The sequence below is a fragment of the Danaus plexippus genome, chromosome Z (assembly GCF_018135715.1).
Source record: "Danaus plexippus chromosome Z, MEX_DaPlex, whole genome shotgun sequence".
NCBI lineage: Eukaryota > Metazoa > Arthropoda > Insecta > Lepidoptera > Nymphalidae > Danaus > Danaus plexippus.
This window is the reverse complement of record NC_083559.1, coordinates 9,863,977-9,888,582: the sequence shown is the minus strand read 5'-3', so window position 1 is coordinate 9,888,582 and position 24,606 is coordinate 9,863,977. Positions and strand designations below refer to the sequence as shown.

Here is a 24,606-nt window from a genome sequence, read left to right as displayed (position 1 = left end):
TAATAAATTCATGTATTGTTTTGTTCGTCTTTCCTGTTGCTTACTGTATCACTGTTCAAACACAAGTCTATTCTTTCAGGTTATCATCATGTTATTTATTATAATGAAATCTCAGCATCAGTGAGCAGAGTTGAATTTAACGAATAAGTTTTCTTTCTGTATTATTAATTTTGTCGTATGTATCCCACGGGTTCGGGTTTGAAGTGATTTTGTAATCATAATTTAAGTTCAGCATTTACTTATAGATAGGTTTATAAATAAACCATTGTCTGAAACAACTTGTCTCACGTAATATATTCTATTATAAACCTGGACCCGTTTAAAATTTCACTGCGATTTATTTCTGCTAATGTTAACTCCGCTGTGAAAACTCCTTGAACAAATAAACTAAGATTTCAATTTCTTGTGAGGGTTTGTTGGTATATCTGTCAAGTGTGATTTGAACTATATTAAACAGTAAAAAATATATATCTAAATTCTTCCTCTTATATTTTCTGTTTTAAACCTCGTCTTATATTTCGGCCACATGTGTTGTGGTCGTAGGGTGCGCTTTGGTTTTTCTCGACAAATGTACTTCCAATATACAAGCCCACCCTCACAGTATGTTTATTATTAATTTTCTAAAATTTCTATGTGACATCTTATAATTTCCGTATCTGTGCTAAACATTGTAAATATAAATTTAATTTATAAATAACTATACCTACATTTGTGTTTTATTAATGAATCCTTATTTTTTTCCTTTTTATATGATATTAAATATGTCTGAAAAGCGCACTGCCGCGGCCGGTCAGTTAATTTTCCTATATCGGTTCCCTTTATTTATATCTTCGTTAGTAAACAGATCAATAATTCTCAGTCAAAACCGATGTGATCTGTTGTGTCATTTATATTTTAGCGCCATAAAAATGTTAAAGTAATTATAAAAAATATTATTACAATACATTTTAATCAGAAATGAATAAAAAATAACATGATTATATTAAATAAATATTTTGTAATAATGAGCTGTAGGGATATATTCCATGTTTCAATCATATTCAAATAATAGTAAACGCTATGAAAGTTACGTGAAATAAAAGTCATTTATTTTATAATTGGTTTATTCATTTTATTTTTACAAATGTTGGCTAAAATCAATTTTTATTTATTACTGGTTTATTATGACGACAATTGAAATACACTTACACTTAGAATAAAAGCGAGCATTCGCCAATACAATGGAACTACCCGAATTATTCGTTTTCAACAGAGATTAAAAAATTGCGGCTATCACGATGAGATATTATAATGAAGGAAAAGTATTTAAAAACATTTAATGTTCTCCGCAAAAGTAGATGTAACCGCTAACTTTCAACAGAAAACTAAGAATTGAATACACCGCAACGTTCCTCACAGACGTTAATAAAAATATAATTCAAAATATAATATTAGAAAAATATAACCAAACATTCTATGGTATATAAAATTATTGCACCTAATTATAACAAAGTCACGACTCCAACAACACAAGTGGACTAAGTACGAAATATTCAACAAAACAGACGCTTAAATAACCAAGCTTAAGACAAACAAACAATATGAACTTCGGCGGTTGGTACTGCCGCTATGAGTTTGATGTGCGATGCGTCTAAAGTGTCTACAACTAGTTTAGAGTTCGTCGTGCTTAGGACCAGAGAACTCCTCATGGCTGATGAATCCGTTCTTGTCCTTGTCTTCGTGTTGGAAGATCTCCTCTACCAGTTTGTCGTGACTTTCCAACATCTGCTTGACATCTTCACTCATCTCACTACCATCCTGTGGCACCATCTGCTTCTTCAGGTAGTCACTCACCTGGACAAGAAAATTAATACGCTGCGTTAATCTCATTATTTCTTAATCATTACTCACAAACATTATTGTAACAAAAAAAAATTTATTATACAAACAATTTAATAATATAATATTATTATTTTAAATATAATATTTAAAATCCGTGACATGCATGCAACATAAATAATAAAATATCTCATATCTATGAAAGGGATAAACTATTCACTACTGTACATACATACATATCTATAAATAGATTTTGTTAAAACAGCTACAGGTACCTAAGGACATAGAATGAACATAAGATGATAATTATAGATTAACAACTGTTCAATACATAAACATATTTGACAATTAGAATAGAAATAAAATAATACTCCATACAGCATACAGGAAGAGGCCCTTCACCATACAAACATCATCTGACTGACCTCTTCCCTAGACAGTTCGCTATCTCCGTCCGTGTCCATGGCCCGGAACACTATTTCTATACTCACTTCCTCTCGTGATAGCATGTTGTCTTTGTCGGCGTCGATTTCTTTGAACACGTTGGTTGTGGGCGGTGTGTCGCCGATGTTGATCAGTTCTACATCAAAGAAGAGTGTTGCGCCTCCAGGGATGACATTACCAGCTCCGCGATCACCGTAGCCCAGGGATGACGGAATAACGAGTTTACGTTTTTCACCTGCACAAAATTTCAATTTATACTTCGATTCTGAGCGGTGTCAGATTAAGTATATAGCAAAAATAACTCACGCTAGGAGTTTTGTTTAGAATTAAAACCTGAATATAAAAACCCGCTCACCTCTGCTAGTTTACTTCTCAACCTCAAAAAAAAACATTTCTTCCACTTAAAATCATTTCTTTAAATATTAATAAGAAAACAGCAGAGCGAGAGCCCTTTTAAAAGAATTTTACTACTTGTCTCGTGTTTGCTCTAGCCGACACTGCACCTGAGTTTATCATTAAAAAGTCAGGAAAGTTATATTGATTATAGTTTAATTTTTATAATCGAGATTCAGCTCTTTAATGTGCATTAATTAAAATGTTCAGATTCGTCAAATGTTAAGGTTATGAAAAATCAAACTGATGAATCCAATGTAGTAATTATTAAGACAAATGCAATTTTTATGACCCAAATATTTTTTGATTAAGGCCACATTATTTTGTCCAAATTTAAACTTTTTGACTTTTGATTTTGAGCAAATTGACTGCATATTAGGTTGTAACTTTTAGGCATCATATACACATCTGTATCTGTATGTGTATAACCTATTTTACCTCCCGCGTTTCATAAAAGACCGTCTCTGCTAAATACATATAAAAAGTAGTACAATGGTCTTCACAAATTTTAAAGGAGTATTATAACAAAATAACAATTTACATGACAAAATTAAATTGCAACACGCATTCCGTTGCAAACGTAAACTTGTAAATGCGAGTAACTCTATTTCCTATAACGTATATGTTTTGTGTGTGTTCTAAGCGTGTTACTTGTAATTATAAAGTTGTCACCACAGCAGACTGCAACAATTTGGTTTCAACATACTTTCGTTGTTTCTCCTCGCACTGTTCTGAACTTCTAACTAGCTGTTCGACATAACATTTTACGCGGTCCTATATTTAACTATGAAATTAATTACTTCTGCGTACGATTTCCTTTCAATTTTGTTTTGTTCAATTAGTTTTAAAATAAATTTTCTCAAGTTTGCAAACTGTGGTCGAATGTTAATATATAGTTATGTATCATTGTCCTCGGGTTTGATTCATCCATGAATTGTTTGAAACAGCAAAAAAACGTCCATAATATAGTATTTAAACTTATACTAAGATAGGATTATACTTGTAAGATTTTAAAAAGGACAAAAATTTTATATTTGGTATACGAAAAGTGAGTGCAAGTGCAAGTGCAAATATTTCTTTTTGTCATGATTTAATTAACTAAGACCGAATATTTATTAATTATTAGTTAAAAATCTTTTTAATCGATAGTCATAAATTTAAATATAAATGTGACTATACCTTTATGTTACTCGAATGGGTTTAATAATTTATGTATTACAAAGAAATAATCTGATTTCATTTCATATTTTCATCTACATTCATAGAATTTTATCTTATCCATCTACTAGTTACTTCTTTTTTATTATAATGGCATCGTTAATAGGAATTAATGAGAAAGTCTTATCCCAATTCCAAAGACTCACGGTGAACTAAAACAATTCAAAAGCACACTAACCTAGGTTGAAGCACCATCTTAACTTGGAACTTTCCATAACTTAAATTTACCTTTTGTTATTCTTATGTTCGTGCTTGACTTGATCTTATCACAGATCTTAGAAGCGTATGGCTCGTTATGACTGATAGCACAAAGTAACAGACGTTTTATTGACGTGGGATTTAATCAACGTGACATTCAATTGTAATAACACTGAAAAGTTTAAATTTTTTCCTTCCATTTTAAATCTTTAGTTTGATTTATATCGGTTGATATCGTTATAATTTAAATTGTTGTTAGTGCTAAGTTACAGAGTAATGTTTGCTTACCAACACACATGTCGACTAATCCTTGGTCCCATCCCTTGATGACCTGACCCACTCCCAGCTGGAAGGTAAACGGTTGATCACGGTCGTAGCTGCAACAATATAAATAAAAAATAAGCCGTTTGCTGAGTATTTAGATACAAAAAAATAACCATCTACAAAACAATATGTCACAACTATAATCTAATATAGAGGACAATCGTTAAGCAAAATGAAATCTACAAATGTTTATTGTTGGACATTAAATCTAGGGTCGTTAATATCTAGATATATCTAATTTTAATTATACTAATACTATAAAAAAGAAAATTTAATAGACAGTTGTGTACGATTTAGATATATAGATATAGATATACGCGTCATATTCAAATAGAGATTGAAACAATACTCAGTTATTTTTATTATTTCTTTCAATAATATTTCATTTCAATAACAAAAAAAAAAAGAATAGATTCTGGTAAAATACTTGTCGGTAAAATCATAAATCAAATGTAAACATATAGTTATTATGTTCTTATGCAGCGTGGCGCAGCGCAACCACGGTCTGGTGATATTATTTACACTGCCAGATTATCCATATATCCTGGGAGGCATCAGATAAATTGCCAGCCGAATACCACTATAAAATAAGCCTTTGTTGCGAAGTAGTTTGCTAAACTCATTAACGCTTATCAGAACTGTTTCAGTAAACTTGCAAATATGATATTTTAATATTGCCAGTATTGATTTAAAAAAATACAATTATGCAGTCAGGTGAACGGCCACCCCGTTAAATAATACCAAACTTCAAAGTAACGAAAAACCGTTTCACTTTCACAAAAGTATCATTTCTAAGATAAATAATTAGACCTTTTAATTTATTAAAGTATTAACAGACGAAGATTTTAATACCTCTATTGATGTAGAATTTTTAATATTCTAAAACTGTATAACATATCAAACAATGCAGTCGGAGTAGCGGGTATCAGCTAGTATATAATAAATATAATGTAATAATCGATTTACGTTTGCGTATCAATATCATATATTTTTGTGAAATTCTTGAAAAACCTAAATCATTACCCGACCTAAACAATTTCATATAACTTTAGTTTTCAACTATCCAGACGTTTTTACTATAAGTATTTAATAAACTGATATTATTAAAAAAGAAGTTCGTTGTTGAGTTTAATATTTGTTTCACAAAGTGCAAGAAATGTTTTGACATAATTTAAAGTAGGATAGATAGTATACACTTAACTGTACACCAAACATAAACAAGTACGGAATGAAAAGTAGAAAAAGTACGTATGGTTTGTATACAAAATTATGCTTTATATCATCATCAAAATCATCAGCCTATCGTAGCCCACTGCTGAACAAAGGCCTCTTCTCACAAGGAGAAGGTTAGAGCATCACCACGTTTGCTCAAGGCGGATTGGCGATTTCAAACTTATAATTTGAAATTATAATTCCAGGCTTCCTCACGATGTTATCCTTTACCGTCTGTCAGTGGTGAATAAATACTCTTAGAAAGTACATATGACTCGGAAAAGATCACATTGCTACTTGCCAGGTTTCGAACCTTCGCCCTCACGTATGACAGGTGGGCCTTTAAGCTCCGGGCCACCGCGAATGTTTATTATATATGAATGTATAAAAAATATAAACAAATCTTTGGATCTTTTTTTAGTCTTCAATAACTTTAAAACGAAAGTTATTTATTTTATCGTACATTACAAATTACATAATGTGTGTGTCTTATGTTTAATGTATGTACTAAACTTTAATTATCAAAACAACCGTATTCGTAACTGTACAGTCTGTTTGCAATTTATTAAGAGATCTAATACAAAATTATTAAAGATATAAAACAAAATAACAAACAAATTACTTGATTATACTGATTATTCACTAATCTCATTACATTTTACCCTCTCAAGAATTGCATTTGTAAATAGCACGATCTTAGAACAGAGAAAATAAGTAAATCAAATAGAGACAACGTAACGTGCGCTTCAGTTCAAATTTAATTTAAAGTTCATGTAGATATACATATATATTATACATAAAAATGTAAAAAAATACCACTCTCGTCGTCACTAATTTCGTAATGGATTAAGTTCGGTTTTAATGTAAACGATCTGTCTGGTGTAATATTTTTTTGCTGTGTCAACTTGGAAAGATCTAAAAGGTCCTTATTCATCAAACGACAAAATTACATTTTAAAGGCCGATAATGGAAATTAAAACATGAATGATAGATAAAACATACTAGTGTTTAAGACAAAATAGCACTATATTAAAAATAACTAATGAAAAAGGTTAATATTCTTAGATTTCTTCGTTTCTATACTGCAAATACTATTTTTATGTATTATATAATTCCTTGACAAACTCGAACGCATCTGACCCGTGACTACAGGACCACGTGAAAGTTACTTTCAATAGAAAGCAAAGAGAAACCATTGTCTGCTATAGAAGCGACCTCGTCGATCGTTTGGAGTTTTTAAAATGCTCTATAACTCAATTTATTTACTTTCTCATAAAATTTGGTATACATAAGGAAATATAATTTTAACTATTTTTGTGATTCTACAACAATAGTACCTAAGATAATATATTCCAGAAATATCTTTTAAATGATACATTTAACAACCAAATCAAAAATGACCAAAACTAGACAATAAATGACAAAGTAAAATAAACAGAACACTGTTTTTAAATATTTATACCGGGAGAAAATATTATTGTTGACCTTTAAACAATATTGAAATAGTTTTACCTTTTATTTCCTTAAACAAGACTCGTAAATATAATTTTAAAGAAACCAGAATCTTATGTGACAAGTGACATTTATATCTTAAATGTGTTTTGTGATCAGTTTCTTACGTCGCATAAACCTTTTATAAATAAAGAGAAAAATTGTAGTCCTTTAAATAGATTTTAAATAAAAAAAAATTGTACAATGACTCATTATACTTGTTCCATAATAATGACTTTGAATAATTATGATAACAATTCTGAGCACTAAGTTCCGCGCTCAACCAAATTAAACTGGCTCAGGAGATCACGTATCAACTACAATGAAACCTGAATTAAATAACTACTTCATAATAGTCTGACGAGTTAAGGGATTATTTTTGCACATAAAACTAGAAAAAAATACAAATATTATATTTCTATTTCATCCATAAAAAAACATTAATGCTTAGAGGTTTTTTTTAATTATATATAAAAATTCATAAGAAAATTGAAAATATGTTAATAGGAAATGCGTAAATGTACGGACATACCGTATGGGGATTAAGGAAATAACGTAATGGGGTCCGAATATTAATCGTGCTTCCGCATAAATGTCTGGTGAAGCACGTTTCTCAATCGCGACTACTACGGTGTGGATTTACGTTACTCCTATGATTATTATCAGAATTACAAAACGATAAGAACACAATCAATTACCAACTTTTAATATAGGAAATAAATCACCGAGATAATTAAATTATCTTATAATATTAATCGTTGTTTTAAAAAATATATATTATATAACAATTAAAATTTCGTATGTAAAATTGTAAATATTATAATTTAATGTTGTTTAGATAAGATTTTTGTTTTTCAACATATATCTTGTTTCGCATGGACGTTGCGCAAGCATGACATGTGTCACAGTGAAATAAAATTTGCTGGTTATGGTCCTTTTGACGTAATCCATGTGACGTCGCCGTCGGTTTCTTACTATTACAAAGTTTACTCACTATTTAAACGAGCAAGTGAAAGCGACCCCAGGTTCTCGAGGTCAAAGATGCTCACGATTATTTTACGCTATTATATTGCAAAATATTTTAATTATTTATTGGAAATACCAAACACTTTCTAATATGATTCTCGAATTTGGTTGTGCAAGAATTTTGGCAGAGTTCATAATGAATATATTTCTTACGTTTCTTAGCAAAATATATATGGATATTTTTTTACAAGCTTTAGCAATATGTACACTTCACTAACGAGAGGAAGCTGATCCAGCCGGCTGCTTATAATCATACCCTTCTTCGTGTTGCATCATGCTATCATTTTTTACTTAACATTTTAATCCTTTAATGTCTTTATAAATGTAGTTTAAAATCCCTTTAATATGTGTCAATTTGCCTACAGAAACTTATATTTCATATTTACAACCAAATTTGTCGCTATAAGAAAAAAAATGATATAATTTTAGAATACGTTTAAGATATTTTTTCAACATTTGATTACCACAGACCGTAAAAGATTGAAATTTAAAAGTTTTGCAGAGGAACTTATTTACAGGTCGTATATTTCAAAAGTATCAGGTCAAGGGAAAACTTTTACAAATTAAAACATGTAGTTCATGAACGTTTTCTTAAACTTTCGTCTCAAACCAGAAAATAGTAGCACAAACGAAAATTTTAATTCCATACTTTCATCGCGTCTTGCAGGGGCGAGGTTTAAGATCTTGAATTTTTCAAAAAACCATCCCTACGTCCCTCCACTCTCAATAATATATGAGAGAGACTTCGACACATATGAAATAAGAAAAATATAGAGTTATATATGTTACTTATATTCTATTTAAAGTATAATTTACAATGATTTAACTATTTTCGTACTATATTTTAGTTAAAGTACAGAAAATTCACAAATTATTCATTTTGATTGTTATTACCTTTTGTCAGAACATTTGGATAAAACTAAGGTACTTCCGAACAATTAATAATGGAATGAATGTTCTTTTTGTCTCAGGTACGGCATTTCTTAGTATATTTTAATGACAAGTGACCGATTGCAAGATGTAACAGCGACGTTATATTTTACAAAAGCAACACCGTGTTCCAATTAACTAATACACAGATACCTTAACAACATTCTAGGTACAATAGAAAAGTATAGACAATTCTTTATTATTATATAATAGGCATGTGTGAATTTAAGACGTGAAATAAATGTTTGCTCATATTATTATTCAGTGGCCAAGAGTTCTATTTCCCGTGTGAGTGAAAGTTTAAGTGTAAGTCGGGTGAAGGGATAAACTGTGGCTATACAGACGTCTTCAACGTTCAACAAGAAGCTACGCGTGACGAACTTAACTCAATGAAAAGCTCAGAAAAACGTGAGGAAATACCCTTTATATTATAGTAATGCAACCTATATAAGGTTCAAAACATATATTTTTATATCATACTTCCTAAAGCAAAATAATAATATAACTGAACCACATATAAGAGTCATGTCCTCAAGAGAAGATATAAAATATTTAGTGAGGACCAAGACAACTGAGAACACACTATATCATCCACAAGAATATATAAATTTTTCGTAACATGTGCTCACAACCTAAATACGATCTATTGTGTGTACATCCCACTTGGATTTATCATGAGACATTTTTGTACGTAGTGAGAGGCAAATTTCTTGACAGATAGTCATTTCATTTAACATCGTAGAACGTCATTTAGTGCTTTATTAACACTAGAAGCAAATTTAAAAATAGCATCGAAGCCGGCACAATAGCGGAGCGATAACAGTGCGCTGAATTTTTAACCGCGCGGTTAGTGGTGGAAGCAGATGTGTTACAGACTCACAGAATATGGCAAATTTAATATTTATAGCCAGCAACACGCTCTTTTTGTAACGTTATGAGGCATCGCGGGATTGGCTAACCGCCTTCTACTGTCTTCCCAGTCGCTACTTTGTTGGTTATTGAATTATTAAAAATAACCAAGAAAACTTTTTTAGGGTTGCCTTTTGTTTTAAATTACATTTACCTAACGAAATTTTAACGCATTTAAGATGGTTAAAATAATCTCGAGCGATCATTTCTGAAGTATCCGCCACGTGGAAAAAGTGCGGTAAAAAATATAATTTGTGGTTGTGCCCAAACTTATAACATGACCGTAAGTTTTGTCTTCCATATGATTTATTAAAAATCACTGATTTCGTTAGAAATTTAATAATAACAAAATAAGTCTATGCCATAATAAAGAAAAAATTCTAAAACTCTCCCCAGGAAATAAAGTAGTTTTAAAATTTATATCAATTGTGATTGAATTCCATAAAATATGTTGTTGCAGTGGATGCCGGTTTCGCTTTTGATGGTCTTCGACAATAAGATTACAGCGACTGGCCGCTTTGCCCGCTCCGATGTAATTTTATTGTCTTACATAAAGATACAGTTTTTGAATTTTAAATAAATCTATATCAAAATAGTGTAATCTTTAATTGATTTTTCAATGTCCAGATAAAATGGACATGCAAATATTTAAATCGCTGTTTTCTAAAAATATAAGCAACGTTCCGAAGTTTTTCCAGTACCATTAACGGAACACTGTCGTCCGTAAATACTACCAAATCAGACACCACTTTCGTAACAAACAACGGTATGCACTTAAAATATCATCAAATAATAAGTAGACGAATTAACAGTGTAGTAAATATTTAGTTTATTTTGCAACATCCATCACGGACTGCAGACAGGGTTCTCACTGTTTCAATTACTGCACGTCGACTTGCATTTGATTGATTTCATCCCACAGAAGTATATCAGTAAGAGTTTTATTCGTTTACAGTTTACAATAAGGATGCTTTGTCTCACATTTTTATTTAAAATCCAACGGTAATAAGAAAGTTCCCGGGTATTGGCTAACCGTCTACAGTCACTAACAATATTACCGCACAAAGACTCTTAGAGATACTCGATAAACTTTGAGCAGTTACTTCATCGACCGAAAAGACATGCCTGTGGACGACTATTAACAAACCCTGGCCATGTTTATACCACAAGAACCTTCTATCGCCATACCTACTGTAATTAGCTTTCTATATACACAATGTGGTATTTTACTCTAATGATTCTCGGTTATTTTGCTGTATAAACCATTTTGGCATGAAGCAATTAACGTTAAAGAGAAAGTTTGTCCATTTAGTACGCTGTCGTATCGTGGTCGTCTAGCAAAACGGGACCCGTGTTGAGGATGTATCTAAAACCTGACATGTACGCTAGAAAACGAGTTTTACGAGTTTTCCACTTAAATTTATATTCCAACTAGCACAGAATATTAAAATAACTCTTAAGCTATTTTCCTGCGTAGGTACACTTATCACTTATAACGAAATTGTTATTGTGTCTGAATACCAATTTTATTTGCTAGGTTCAAATAAAATATTTTTATTTTTTCTATATTGATATATTCTGTAAAATGTCAAGAATATTTTAAGTTAAAGGGATGAATGACATATAAGTTATAAGAGAGTAGAAATTAATTACAAAAGAGAGACGCTAGTTTCATAAATTTCTATATTAAACTATCTTCTAGCTCCGAGTCTCTCAATCGTCACGTTCCCATCTCGTTCCGATGCATCCCTGTATTAATACATCATTTATTTTATCGAAACTAAGCGAGACGGACAAATTGAAGGATCAAATTTAATATTTATTGGATGAAGGGAACACGATCAATCAGGAACTGCTACGGATATGGGAACTCCTTTTTTAATCCCATGTTACGAACACCTTTCTGGTTAATAATTCATATAAATAAAATGTATCACGACAATTTATTAAAAATTTGTATCGAACCATTTTATAATTAAATGCATATAATAGCAAAATCAAAATTGCTGTATGCCTGAAATGTAGGTAACTGGTAAACTAAGCAGGATAGCCTATGTATAATTTAAGCAAAGTTGGGAAGCGAGCGAATAATTTGTAGTCGGCCGGCGTCCAGGGTGTAATATTGGCTAGATGGTCTTTGTTGTGGCTGGCTTGTCCAAGCCAAAAAAATTTACTGTAAACCATACTTCATTATTGTCTTCAGTGCGTTATTACTTTTTTTAAATTATTTTTTTAATCGTGTAAAAACTTTATTCAAAAATTAAAGATTGTTTTATTAAACGTTTTGAATTATCACTGTTTTATAAAAAGTTGATTAGTTGTCAGTGTCAAAATAAACAGAGAATGTAAACTATGATTTGATGTGGGGTGAGACAAATCTGTTTGCGTTTCTGGCTGCAGTGTTACGGATGAACAGTCAAACGACAACGTAGCTGCCCGAGTACGATACAGCCTAGCTATACCCTAACTACCTTACACATGGCTGCCTTACCGCCCAAAGGGTAACAAAGTGTAAGTCTTCACAATTCTATACGAGAAAAGAATATGGTCCTTAAAATGTTATTAACATCGATTTGTTTCCTTTTTATTTATTTTTTTATATATTAATTACCAATAGTTGCTGCAGTGATGTTAGCCTCATTTAATTATCCCTTTTCAAATAACAGCAAATTGTGAAAAAATACGACGCGTGGTGTGTATTATGTTACAATTTTATTTAACCACTGTAAATATCGATGTGTAATTAATATGGTGAAAAGAGAGAAATATGTTGACATGGCAGCCTTACAACTATACGAGCCATATTTTTTCTTAAACATGAAAAGGATACTAAGTACTTGGAGTATGAATAATTTATATGGAGCATCCTTAAACAAATTGATCTTCTGGTACCAACAAGATAACTAGATTGGAGTTAGGTTTTAACCACATAGGATTGCTTTTATGATTAAAACATATGTACATCTGATGGTCAGAGAAATGTTTATATATATATATATACTGATACTTTGTACATTTAAGTGTAAATCCATCACGTTTTCTTTAAAAAATTGGAAATTTACCTCTTTACTGCTAGATTAAACTATTTTAACATTAAAAATTCTAATCCTAATTATAGTTCGCTAGGTTACATTTAAATAGCAATAAACCTTTTACTAATATTATTGGTTAAAACAAAAAAGATACAAAAATATTTTAAAACTACTGACTATGCCATTCATTATTAGTAACTATACTATCTAACTGCATTGGTTTTATAAATCTATATTTAAGCTTAATCTTTAAATAGAAAAAAGAAAATACTTTTTATTTTAAAGAAGAATCCTAACAAAACCATTAACAATGCAGGTTCATGTAAACCAATAATATCTCATGATATCTCAAAACAAGGCAGGCGACAACATTTTTTTGTAAAATATCACGAACTGTGTGCAAAACAAGCGTTCATCCTCACCATTTGTCAAGAGAGGCTTATGTTAAGTTAGTAGAAAAATGCGTATCCGTAACCGCGCTCCTTTAAAATATGAAGCACTCAAGACTGTGCACGACATATTATTTTGTTTGTTTACTCTTCTACATAAGACGATTGCATATTTATTATGTGGCGATTAAACATACCTGAAAACTTTATAGTATTTTATATTCAATTGAAAAAAAAGTATCGAATGTAATATTTAAACTCTAATTGTTATAAATAAGATTTTCTTTTTTTTTCAATTCCAATTTATAAGAATTTTCAATTGACAATTTTCAATTCTTATTTATAAGAAGTTCTTTATAAATGAGAGTTGAAAATTGAAATCATAACCATGGGTGCTATTATAATATTTCATTACTTAATGTTTCAACGGCGTAACGAATCGATGACGGATTGACACAGCGGATAAGAAACGAACATCGAGCATGTGTAAATTACAGTTTAAATAAATAATATAGAATTAAAAGTTGATGGATACGGGCAGGATAAGAACCTGTAACGTCCGGGATATCGTAACATAGTCATTTATTTGTCAAATTTTGTAAGCGGTAAAATTTAGTACATTTTTACGTAAAAGCTGTACATTGCGGTCTATGATGATAAGGCGGTGCACAAGGAGCATTCTTAATTATTAACGCAGCGACTGGCAACCACCGAGCCACTTTACTAACTTGCCTAAAGCTTTCATCTATCCTGACTGGGATATACTAAATATTACCATCTCTCGGCAAAAAAAAATTTAATATTATCTATGTTTCGACAGGAAGTTAACCCTAGAATATGAAATTCTGCAGCCAATCGCCCGCAATAAAACGTGAGAAGAACACAAGCCCAATGTTCCTGTATTATTCAGCGAGGGGCTCCAGGGCACATGTGTCCGCTGACAATTCACGATCGAGGTCCGGACACCTTCGAAAACAAACACAGTCTTCGCGAACAGGCTCCTATAGAAATTCGTTTTAAAACCCTTTTGAAATACTGAGAGGTGAATAGAAAATATATTAACCTTAAAATATAGATGTAAAGTTAAAAAAAGGTTCCATTTTCCGGGAACTTATTTATCGGATGCGAGATTTATCAGAAGGCTGATTCTGCGGAAATCAGGTTTTAAAACTACATATTTTATTTCGATTGAAAATGTGTTTATAAAGTTTTTATAAGTTCAGAGACGTAGTATTGAATTATAAAAACAATATTGCAAATTGGTTTCCGATTTCAGAGACCGTGAGTAATGTTAGTGGCATCGTTTGATACATGGAAAGATACAAAGAGCGCTTCACGCATGCAGAGCAGCTCTTCTGGATGGTAAACCCCACGGAGCTATTTGTAAAATATATTCCAATTTTAAGAAAACCCAAAAATATAAAAATTTTACACCACTTTTTTAATGCAGTTGATTTCAATTGCAACAATCTAAATTGTAACTAGATCAAAGCTTAAATTAGAACAAAAAAGACAAACATCTTAATTTACGCTTTCTGCTGAGGCGAGCCACTTTTTCTTGGCACGAATTTCTCGGAACCTCAAAATGGAAGCACTCGGAGGCATTAATTGGACGGCTCCCTAAATGGGTTGAGCGGTGGAAAACAACGCAAGTAGGTGAAATATGAAAGAGCTGGGTAAGTTTTAATTCTGTCGATTCAACTTGTAGGATGGCACGTGTTAATAATTCAGAGGGGAGGGCCGCCGCACCGTTATGCTACCGGGTGGCGGCGAAGATAGACGAATACTGGATGGAGTATCGGATCGTCGTGATAATATATTATATATAATTGAAAACAACATTTCAATAAAAAAAAATTAGAAAAGATAGATTCCCGAGAATATAAGCTTTTCATTGATATCTAAATATTTGAAAATATCATATACTTAGCCATCTCAAACAGTAAAGGAATGAAACAAAAAACGAAATTTTGAAGTTTACGTTAGAAATGCAGTGCTTTCTAAATTTCACGAACACTTGGCTATAAACAATGCGTTTGATTTAACAATGGCGATACAAGAAAAGAATCTTGATTCGAGACTATAAACGAGAGCGCTTATTCAGAAACAACTGTTACATGTGTCACGAGAAACATTTATATCTGTTCAAAAATTAAAAGAGCTATAATAAGTCGCATCTAGATATAAAATAAAAGTCGAAGGTTGCGTCGACGCTTTACGACTGTTTCACGCAGTTTACCCTGCCGAAGATCGCGAAACCTCAATCACCGACATTATTAGTTAATACGCTCTATACTGAAACATTCTTTACTACCAAACGTTATTGTACTTATAAAATATCACGCAATATGTTTGAACTTAAATTTCTTACATCACGAAAATAAACTTCTGAAACGTTTCAAGTACGCACATTAATAAATGTAACAGTTCTGTTATATTATTAATTAGAAGATCATAAGGAATCAGTACAAAGATGTAATCACTTTCTTATGTGTTACTAACTAAATTGCTATTACATAACAATTAATTACGTAGCTGTGTCACGTTGTTATCAAATATAATTGCATGTTTTATATCATATAGTAATATTAGCTAATTCATCAAGTTGGCAAAGCCTACCTCATGCTAGAAGGACGTGTTTGTATGTTTGTTCATCAGCAATTACGGATGAATCAACGCCGTGTGGTTTATATTGGGATTAACTACGAGGCATTCTCGCATGCATACAACTTGCTCCAAACAGTAACTTTCGTTAAATGGTTTTATAATCAACAGATTTAATATTAAAAAAAGAAAACAAACGTCAAGATTCTTCTAAAAACTTCTTGATTTTTCTATAAACCATTCTTTAGCTTTTAAGTTAAGAAACAATTTTCAAAGGCTTAACAGCTGATAAAAATTTACGCAGATATGTCCACCCTGTGAGTTCAACGACAATTTCATATCTCAGCAACGCAGTTTATGGGTTAGTTTGACTGTCGAGGTTTTATACAACGACACGCACTTAAATGATGTTTCATTTCAAATTATGAAAAAAATACTTTTAACACAAATGCATTTTAAACAAAACAAACATAAAGCAGATATCACTCAAAGCGGACGAGAAAGAATATTAAAATATAGTAAAATAAATGCAGATAAAATATGTACCTACACGAGATTTGGAAGTAGAGCGGATGGTGCACATTCAAAAGGCATCCGAAATATCGGTTTCCAACAAAATAAATACTTTCCGATCCGAGAGTGAGAGATTGCAGTATTTTTTATCTATATTAAATATTAAAGGACGGTAAACCCACACCGGCCGTAAAATTCTGCGGTCGTGTTTCACCTGCCTCCCTTTATTCAGTTTAATATACCGAATAGATAAGATCGTTTCGATCATTAGATTAATTAATTATTGATTTTATTGAAATGAAACAAACTATGTGTTTATAATTATGTGGTTTCATGGTTATCTGAATGTAATAAATAATTTATTGTTTCAACGGAACTCATAAAGAGATATCTTTAAATCTTTAAAATAATCTCGCTAGTACTTGTTTTGTTATCGAAATGCTTTACGACAATAAATCTCATATTTGTGGCTTAAAATGGCATATAATGCCCGACTTATAATTTACAGAATATTTTATTGGAGGTTGAAACTGAGTTTTTATTCAAGATTTTATCTGTCTTGATAAAATTATAAAACCACTTTGAACTTAAAGAAATGTCAAATCCATAGCAGCAACTATAACGACCGAGCGTTGCGTTAGGCATATTATACATGATATAATATTTTTAATACCTAGATAAAAGTAATAGTCATTTATGACAATATTCATTAATGCCTAGTTAATTAATATTAATAGTCATTAATGCCTAAGAGTGTTTATTAAGAAATATTCATTTTAAACTTATTCCTGAAATTATTTTATATCCACGTCATTCTAACTGCCATAACCTTCAGTGAAATGATAACATGCCAACTCAGAATTTTAATCACATTTGTGAATAATAAAGAAAGACGTCAATAATTGTGAGAGTAATTTTAAAACAGTGAGTAGCCTGTCGTAGGTTATATTGCAGCAAGAAAAATGCTGATATGAAACTGTTTATTTCATATTACATTTAAAAAATCATTAAAGTTTAAAATCTTATTGAATCAAATTTTATTGCTAAGCATACCTCACAGAAACTACTTCATAATATCAATTACTAGCTATGTTATCAAATGTGGAAACAATGGTTTAATGAAAGCAGTCATTGTAAATTTTAATTCATTTAATAAATGGGAACAACTCCATCTGCTCATGAAATATGTTTGTATTTTGCAAAAACAAAACATTTCATTGTTCCCAAACGAACTTGTACGATGTACCGTTATTCTTATTTTTAATCTACTAAGGTTTTCGCTTTCAATTAAGAGCATCTGCAAAAGCTACTTATAAAAATATATTTAATGAAAGAGGTTGGTGCAAAATTATGTAAGAAATATATAAAGTATCAGTAATTAAAATGAAAGGTAAATGTTACAAAGCAAATACCCACCTTCGGTGGCGCCTGCTGTCGGTGGAATCAGCAACATCCTCTAACAAAAAGCATACTCATGTTATTCAAGTTATCCCATTAGTTCGCAAAGCCTTTCGCAGAGCAGCGCAAGTTTGTATGCTTTTTGATAGAGGCATTGAGCATAATTAGGCATAGAAAGTGAAATTCGCGAAGCCGATATAAGTTTTGGTGCCTTTTTTAGTTTTTTAAGAGTATTAAGTTCTTGGTGCTTCCCACCGATACAGCGTCGAATTTTGCACTCACAACTTTTATCACTTCAACGAAAAAAGCGACCAATTAAACAATATAAAATAATCGATATACCTGTCTATAGAAAATAATTTTATTTCAAGAGCTGATCTCATCACAATTACTAACCGGTCAACATGTACGTGAGCTAGGGTAAGCTGAAAAATTCAATTTTATAGACACCAAGAAACGATTTTATCGCACTACGGCGGTGTATAGGAAAACGATGAAAAACTATATCTATTCCTAATATGTGTATTTACACATATGTATAGGACATTTTATAATATCTTCTTTTAAATTCTAATTCTTTTAAAATCAAAAACATTTACCCCATCGTGGACTACATACATTTCTAGGACATAAGAAATTTATTTCCAACCAACCTTTGTAACAACGTTTTTCATATATTTTTATAATCTCTAATATAATTTTATTAATCAAGTATATATCTTGTACTGAATACAAAACATGATCAAATAACTTTTTCAAGAAGAAAGAAAAAAAAAATCTAATTTTGGATAAAGAAATTCGTTGGCAAGTCCTCAACAACCGAGAGCTTCTCGTAGACACAATTCCTAGTCTCTGATCACATAAACACTACAAGATACATTTAGAGTGCTTTCTGTTTGCAAATGTAACAATAATTGTTAAAGAAAAAAAATATTGGCAAATATATGGCCAAAATGCAAAGTGACAGAAAATTTCAACTCGTCTTCCATAAACACAGTTAGTGGAAGGTAATCAAAACGTCGTGTTTAAACAAATGTAACCCAAATTCATATACGAAACGTAAATTCTGTAAATAAATATAGTTTGATTAAAAGAAAACTAACCAAAACTCTATTTATTCATATGAATTGCATTTTATTTATCATACTCAATACTCCCGATACAAAAATGGACAAGATTCACTTCGACCTATGAATTTCTTGTAAATGTAAAATATTGGAAAATAGAGTTATTATTGACCTATTTATTCTATCCCATTATTTTGTAAATATGAATAATTTCCACCTTTAACACATTATGGGCTTAATTGATAAAATTAATGCTAAAATAAGATGGAATCTTACATAAAGCCTAAAACTATCATATTTTGTAGGTATTAATTCTTTTTTAGGCGTCGACATATTGTTATAATTAAATTTTAAGTCATCTTTAAATGTTTAGAAACAAGAATTGGCAATGTCTTTATCTATTGGTAGTATTGGACATAAACACTGTGTCTTCTACTTTAAGCTTGATGCTTTCGCTCTCAAGCGTTAAGTTTTACACGTGAAATATTCAGAGATGAAACACGATCTGATACAATATAAATGATTTAATTTAGCGAATAACATTATGAAGCTGTTTCAATTTGCTGTTTATTGTCACAGAAAAATTATCCACTTCAACCAGATTGTTGGAGGATAACATCGATCAGATAGAAAATGGGATCAGTTAGCGTTATCCGAATTATCAATTTATTTATATGAAATTAATAGCATATTTTAATGTGTGTTATTTAAAGTTGGAATCGGAATAGATTTCGAAATATCGTAATAGAGCTCGGTCGGTGATTATCCTTTAATTTAAAACCAACATCTATTAGACCCTGACATCTAACCAAGTTTATGGTTAAACTAAATAATTTTAGGTACGAATGTGATATCAAGAGCCAACTGAAGGTAAATCCAATGTCAGGGGTTTATCTTTCCTGACCCCAAAATTTATCGTTAGTAACAATAGTGTATTATCAGCGGACGGTCGAACGGACGAAGCGGGCAAGGTGTTGTTCGACGTCTCCACTGACCTACTGTCACAGCTTTGATAACGATTGATAAAAAAATTAAGTTCTCTACTTGATATGTAATTTTAATGCTTTGTTTCATATATCAAATATGTATTGGGTCACTACATACGGCATAAGAATTTCACTCAAAACATTATAGGTAATTTTTTTAAATATAAGAAGCGTGTTTGTGTTAACAACGTCAAATAAAAATTTTGTTTTCATTATTTCAAATAATTACAAATTCTATAGCATATTTCCATAACGATAATTTTGTTATCTTATACGAGAGGTTCACAATCGCGGCTGATAATGCTAAATACTAATTATTACTTATAATTTAAGTGTATTTTTAATTAACAATAAACGTTAGTTAGTTTCTTATGTGTGAATATGCAATAGTTTAAGTAAATGTTTCCTTATTAAATTTTTGTTTAAAAGTTTGTAGTATAACAATTTTGGTATTCCACTTCCCGGTATTGTGTGAGCATGTTAGAAGTCATTGTTCAGTACTTAGGTGTTTAACGTTGTAATGTTATGTGTAATTGTATGCGAGCGTTGTGCAATCGCTTAATTATTTTAAAATAATTATTTCTTGCATTAACAACACATTTCTGTCTCGGTTTTTAATATTAAAATTATTTTATTGTTGCCATAATGATACATTGAAAGAATTTTATTTAGATATTTACCGGATGGATTAAAATAACCGTGAATTGTTTGTTATAAATTGTAAAAAATGTCTATTGAAAATAAGAGTATTAAATTTTTAATTAGCTGATATGTAGCGGAGGCAGTTATTCAAGTCGATCAACCGGTAAAAGACACGTCACGTTTAAACGAATAGGAATCCATTTGTCACGGCAACCGCTGCGCACGCTCACCCAATGCATCCGATACGCTAACGTTTGTTTAAATTATATTTCAAATTACATCGCGTAAAACATAAATGATGAAACATATACAGAAGTAAAAAATGTATAAACGACATAATAATTATAACAGACATAAAACGACACTAAGTGCCTATTGTAATTTAATTAATACAAATAAGAACAACCTAGTCCTTAGGTGACAATAATTTTTACACAATATTATTCAAAGTTAATTGAGTTTGTCGCATGTCGGATCAGATAATTATAATATGAGGACAATTACAGCATATCCGCTATCTTGCGGGAACGCGCTTTGTTTCAGCTCCAACAATGCTGTACCTACGATCTATCTAAATGGCTTCACACGACGCACATTCAATTGTTTTGAATGGAAAATATGATGAATTTGTCGTAAGGGAAACAAGTTTCTAAAGAGCCTCACTTTTACTTACTTTGATGGAACCAATTGAAATACCATCCACGAACTTCAAACGCAACAAACACACACTGAGGAATAAATTAGAAAAGTACTTTCGTAATCTAGCAATCGTTTACCTTTATCCAATCGGCAAATCATGTTAAGTCGCCTTTTACAATTGGAAGGTTAAAACACTACAGTGCTTGAATCACCTGACTCACAGTGGTTCCTCAAGCGAGTTATTCTAGAGGCCAGTGAATGGTCGCTACAAGAACTTCTGTTTACCCATTTAATTATCCCGACGGTCTAAATCCCTCTACATTCGAAATTTAATTTTCTTCACAGATTCTCATTAATTTTCTATCAATGCGGACAACACAAATACAAAGTAATTAAAATTTTAATGGAACCACTCGAATGAGCGAGGCAGGTTCATCGTCTAATCGAGTCACTACCTATCAAACGAGCTATCAAATAAGACTAAATTCATGCTAACCACGACTCACTCACAACTCACGATCACATTGCATAACATCAAGATGTCATACCATATATAAATAGCTTATTACTCCTGCAAGTATTATCGATTTCAGTTACATAGTAAATTTTCAATAAAAAAACTGCAAGGTATTACCAACCAAATCCATTTTCTCCCATTAATAACTCTGCATTATTTATATTTCACAAAGGATAACGCATCAACGAAAAAAACCTTTATAAAGTCGGTTCTCATTCGAGAGATTAGTACTACAAAAAATTATACTTAATGAAACCAATGATTCAGAAGAAAATATATCGTAACAACTACTAATTATAGTATAATTTTAAATGGATCTATTAATATTAATCTTTACGTAGATTATAATATTTAATTGATCAATGCTAATTCGATAACTACATAGATGTGTTCATATGAAAATGTACATTTTCTAATCCGCAGATACTACTATATACAAGGTTTGTGTAAATAGAGGCCATGTAGATCATTAGACTAACAATAAGATATAATATTATTAGTTTTATCGACTCTTTACGAGAATATAATGCATGGAAGTTATTATAATCACCATTTAAAATGTTAATGTAACTAAGTCGTAGCGGCACGCTAAGAGTAAAACGACCGAATTCAGTTTCTTTAAGTCTGGCGTGAAGTTTAGATCGAGTTACATGGATGCCGCTGCGTTCAAATTTGCTTTAAAGGTTTTTTGCACGGCCTCATAACACTAATACGCATCATTAAATGATATAGTTTTAAGATTATCGATTACAAACTACAAGCTGCAAGCTACATGGAACAGCTTATTAAAATCAAATAAAATGAAATTTGAAATGTGTGAAAGCTTCCAGTTCTACAGGGGCTTAATTTAACTGAATCACAATAGATATTTTCTTAAGTTTCATCTTAGTGCTACAGATGGCCCTATGCCTTGCAAATATTAATTTTTATACAACACTTGACCATTTCACCTGTTCTGAAAACCGAGGCAATGAACGATTTTATCCAAAGCAAGGTACTGACAGCTGGTCCTAGAGGAAGCCTATTACAATTAATCCAGAAACAAACAGTTAATATTATGACAATTGTTTTTTGTTACACAGTAAGACATGTTCCGTTCCAACTAATGACAAATAAAAAGTATTGATAGTACGGTATCACTATTGGTTGTTATCAAGAAACCAGACTAGTCTCAATAAATTGAAAATATGCCGTTTTTAGTATTATTAGTGACAAAATAGAATATATGATGTGGTATATTGCATGACGCAACAAATAGAGAATTACAAACTATTAACGAGACATGAGCTGAATTTGTACAAAAGCTTGTGAAAAGTAATTCTATACAGTGACAGACAAAAAGGTTGCACACTTTATCATGTCCGATTCATTCCCGTATAAGAAACGCGAAAATTACTTAATTAAAGTTATAAAATTTAATTATATAAAATAATAAATGACCTTACAAATTGGCAAAGGATTCATCAATGAGAACCAGAGATACCGCCCGGAAAGTAAATAAAAAGTCTAGCGCGCCGTGCTTGCACCTCCTAATATTAAAAGGTTTTTACGTTTACAGCTAAAACACGGTTTTCTATATTAAATTAAAACAATAGATGTTAAATTTTGTTTCATTATATAGTTATGAAAACTTCTAGAAGCTAGAAGTTAAAATAAATAAAATACTTTAGTTAGAAAAAAGGTATTATTTAATGGTTCCAATAGAAATTGCTATATAACATTGTTTCGTGAAAACCTGTCTATAAGTTTTGGTTTAAATATTTAAAAAGGCGACAATTTATTTTTTTTCAAAGAGTAAATCTTGCTACAAAATGTGATTAAATAAAACCGTCAAAGTAACATCAGTTGGGTAGATAAAATTAATTGCCTTCTGTAATCTTCTTAAATTCGAGTAAAAATTAATAATCGAAATAAAATACAGAAATTTTCCATTGTATAATTTCATATACATATTTTTGAAAAGCGAATTTTTTGCCACATTTCATTTACGCTCATTGCTTTTATATATTGGGATAATTAAATTACTTCCAATCAAGTTAGTCTTCGTGGAAGTATTATTAAACCACATGCATTGATATTAAAAAAAGTCAATTTTTCACAACTTGATGGAAGAAAAAAATAATTGCTTCTGAATTTAATTGCTCTTATTTAATATTTCGTCGAATTGGGTCGACGAAGTATAAGAATTATTATAAGAACTTTATATCAATTTATATTTTTCAGGTTATATGTCAATTGAATAAACGATACGTATGGAATATGGTTAAAAATTTGGCACGTCGAATGTTTTAGTAATTAGCATAAGGAAGCGAGAGGCGAACTCAGTGGCCGCCACGGTATGTGACGTCCGCCTTATCTGGTCACTGATGACTTTAAACAATGAATATGGGTTAACTGCTCGGAGATACAGTGTATGAAATAGACATTTATATGACCGACGCACATTTATCGTATATTTATCTGTCCAAGCACGATGTCACAACATCCTCTTGTTGAAACGGATCCGTAAAAATTATTATGATAGGAACTCGCTTGCAATATTTTTGCTACGAAATAAAAATAATTTTATTCAAATACGTACCTGGAGTCGAACTTATGACCGTTCTCGAGCGTGCCGGTGTAGTGCATAGTGAGCATATCGCCTTGTTTAGATTTAACAGTACACCCTTCTGGGACGCTGACTACCTCAACCTTAAGTTCGGTGACCTCTGGTCCGGCGAAGGTAGCTCCGGCGAGAGCCAGTACAGCAAGCACGCAGCGCAACGTCATGACGAACTTACGAAAAGTTACAAGAGGATCGAGAAATGCGCACGTCTACTACGACCGTTGGATATCAACTGATGCCAGCGCGAGTTT

At 31.3% G+C, this 24,606-nt stretch overlaps 2 protein-coding genes and 1 long non-coding RNA gene across 4 annotated transcripts in view; 2 read left to right on the top strand and 1 right to left on the bottom strand.

Annotated features, from left to right (window-relative positions):
• Positions 1–706, top strand: part of LOC116777095 (FH1/FH2 domain-containing protein 3) — a 42,870-nt gene extending 42,164 nt beyond the window's left edge. The window contains exon 18 of the mRNA XM_061526017.1: positions 80–706. The gene's annotated coding sequence lies outside the window, so the exon portion shown is untranslated. The remainder of the gene's footprint in view (positions 1–79) is intronic.
• Positions 707–1,085: 379 nt separating this feature from the next.
• On the bottom strand, positions 1,086–24,606 carry LOC116777735 (FK506-binding protein 2). 2 transcript variants are annotated; one of them, XM_061526333.1, is made up of 4 exons: positions 24,332–24,606; positions 4,360–4,448; positions 2,244–2,497; positions 1,086–1,833 (listed from the first exon to the last, which is right to left on the bottom strand). In XM_061526333.1, exons 1-4 carry the CDS (start codon positions 24,517–24,519, stop codon positions 1,651–1,653), a joined length of 714 nt encoding a protein of 237 aa, XP_061382317.1. In that variant the 5' UTR covers positions 24,520–24,606; the 3' UTR covers positions 1,086–1,650. The 2 variants fall into 2 exon arrangements, with proteins under 2 accessions (XP_061382317.1, XP_032527324.1); XM_032671433.2 differs by having other exon boundaries at positions 2,310–2,497; positions 24,332–24,604.
• On the top strand, positions 12,276–14,831 carry LOC116777736 (uncharacterized). The gene is made up of 3 exons (XR_004354077.2): positions 12,276–12,474; positions 14,205–14,426; positions 14,661–14,831. It is a non-coding gene; the product is annotated as an uncharacterized LOC116777736 (long non-coding RNA).

Bases quoted from the DNA above. Each gene is read 5' to 3' on its own strand.
- LOC116777735 (XM_061526333.1), bottom strand. From the start codon at position 24,519: ATGACGTTGCGCTGCGTGCTTGCTGTACTGGCTCTCGCCGGAGCTACC. The intron at 2,498-4,359 runs GTAAGCAAACAT...AATTTTGTGCAG, and splicing joins ATTAGTCGACATGTGTGTTG to GTGAAAAACGTAAACTCGTT. The intron at 1,834-2,243 runs GTCAGTCAGATG...TTTCTTGTCCAG, and splicing joins GCGAACTGTCTAGGGAAGAG to GTGAGTGACTACCTGAAGAA.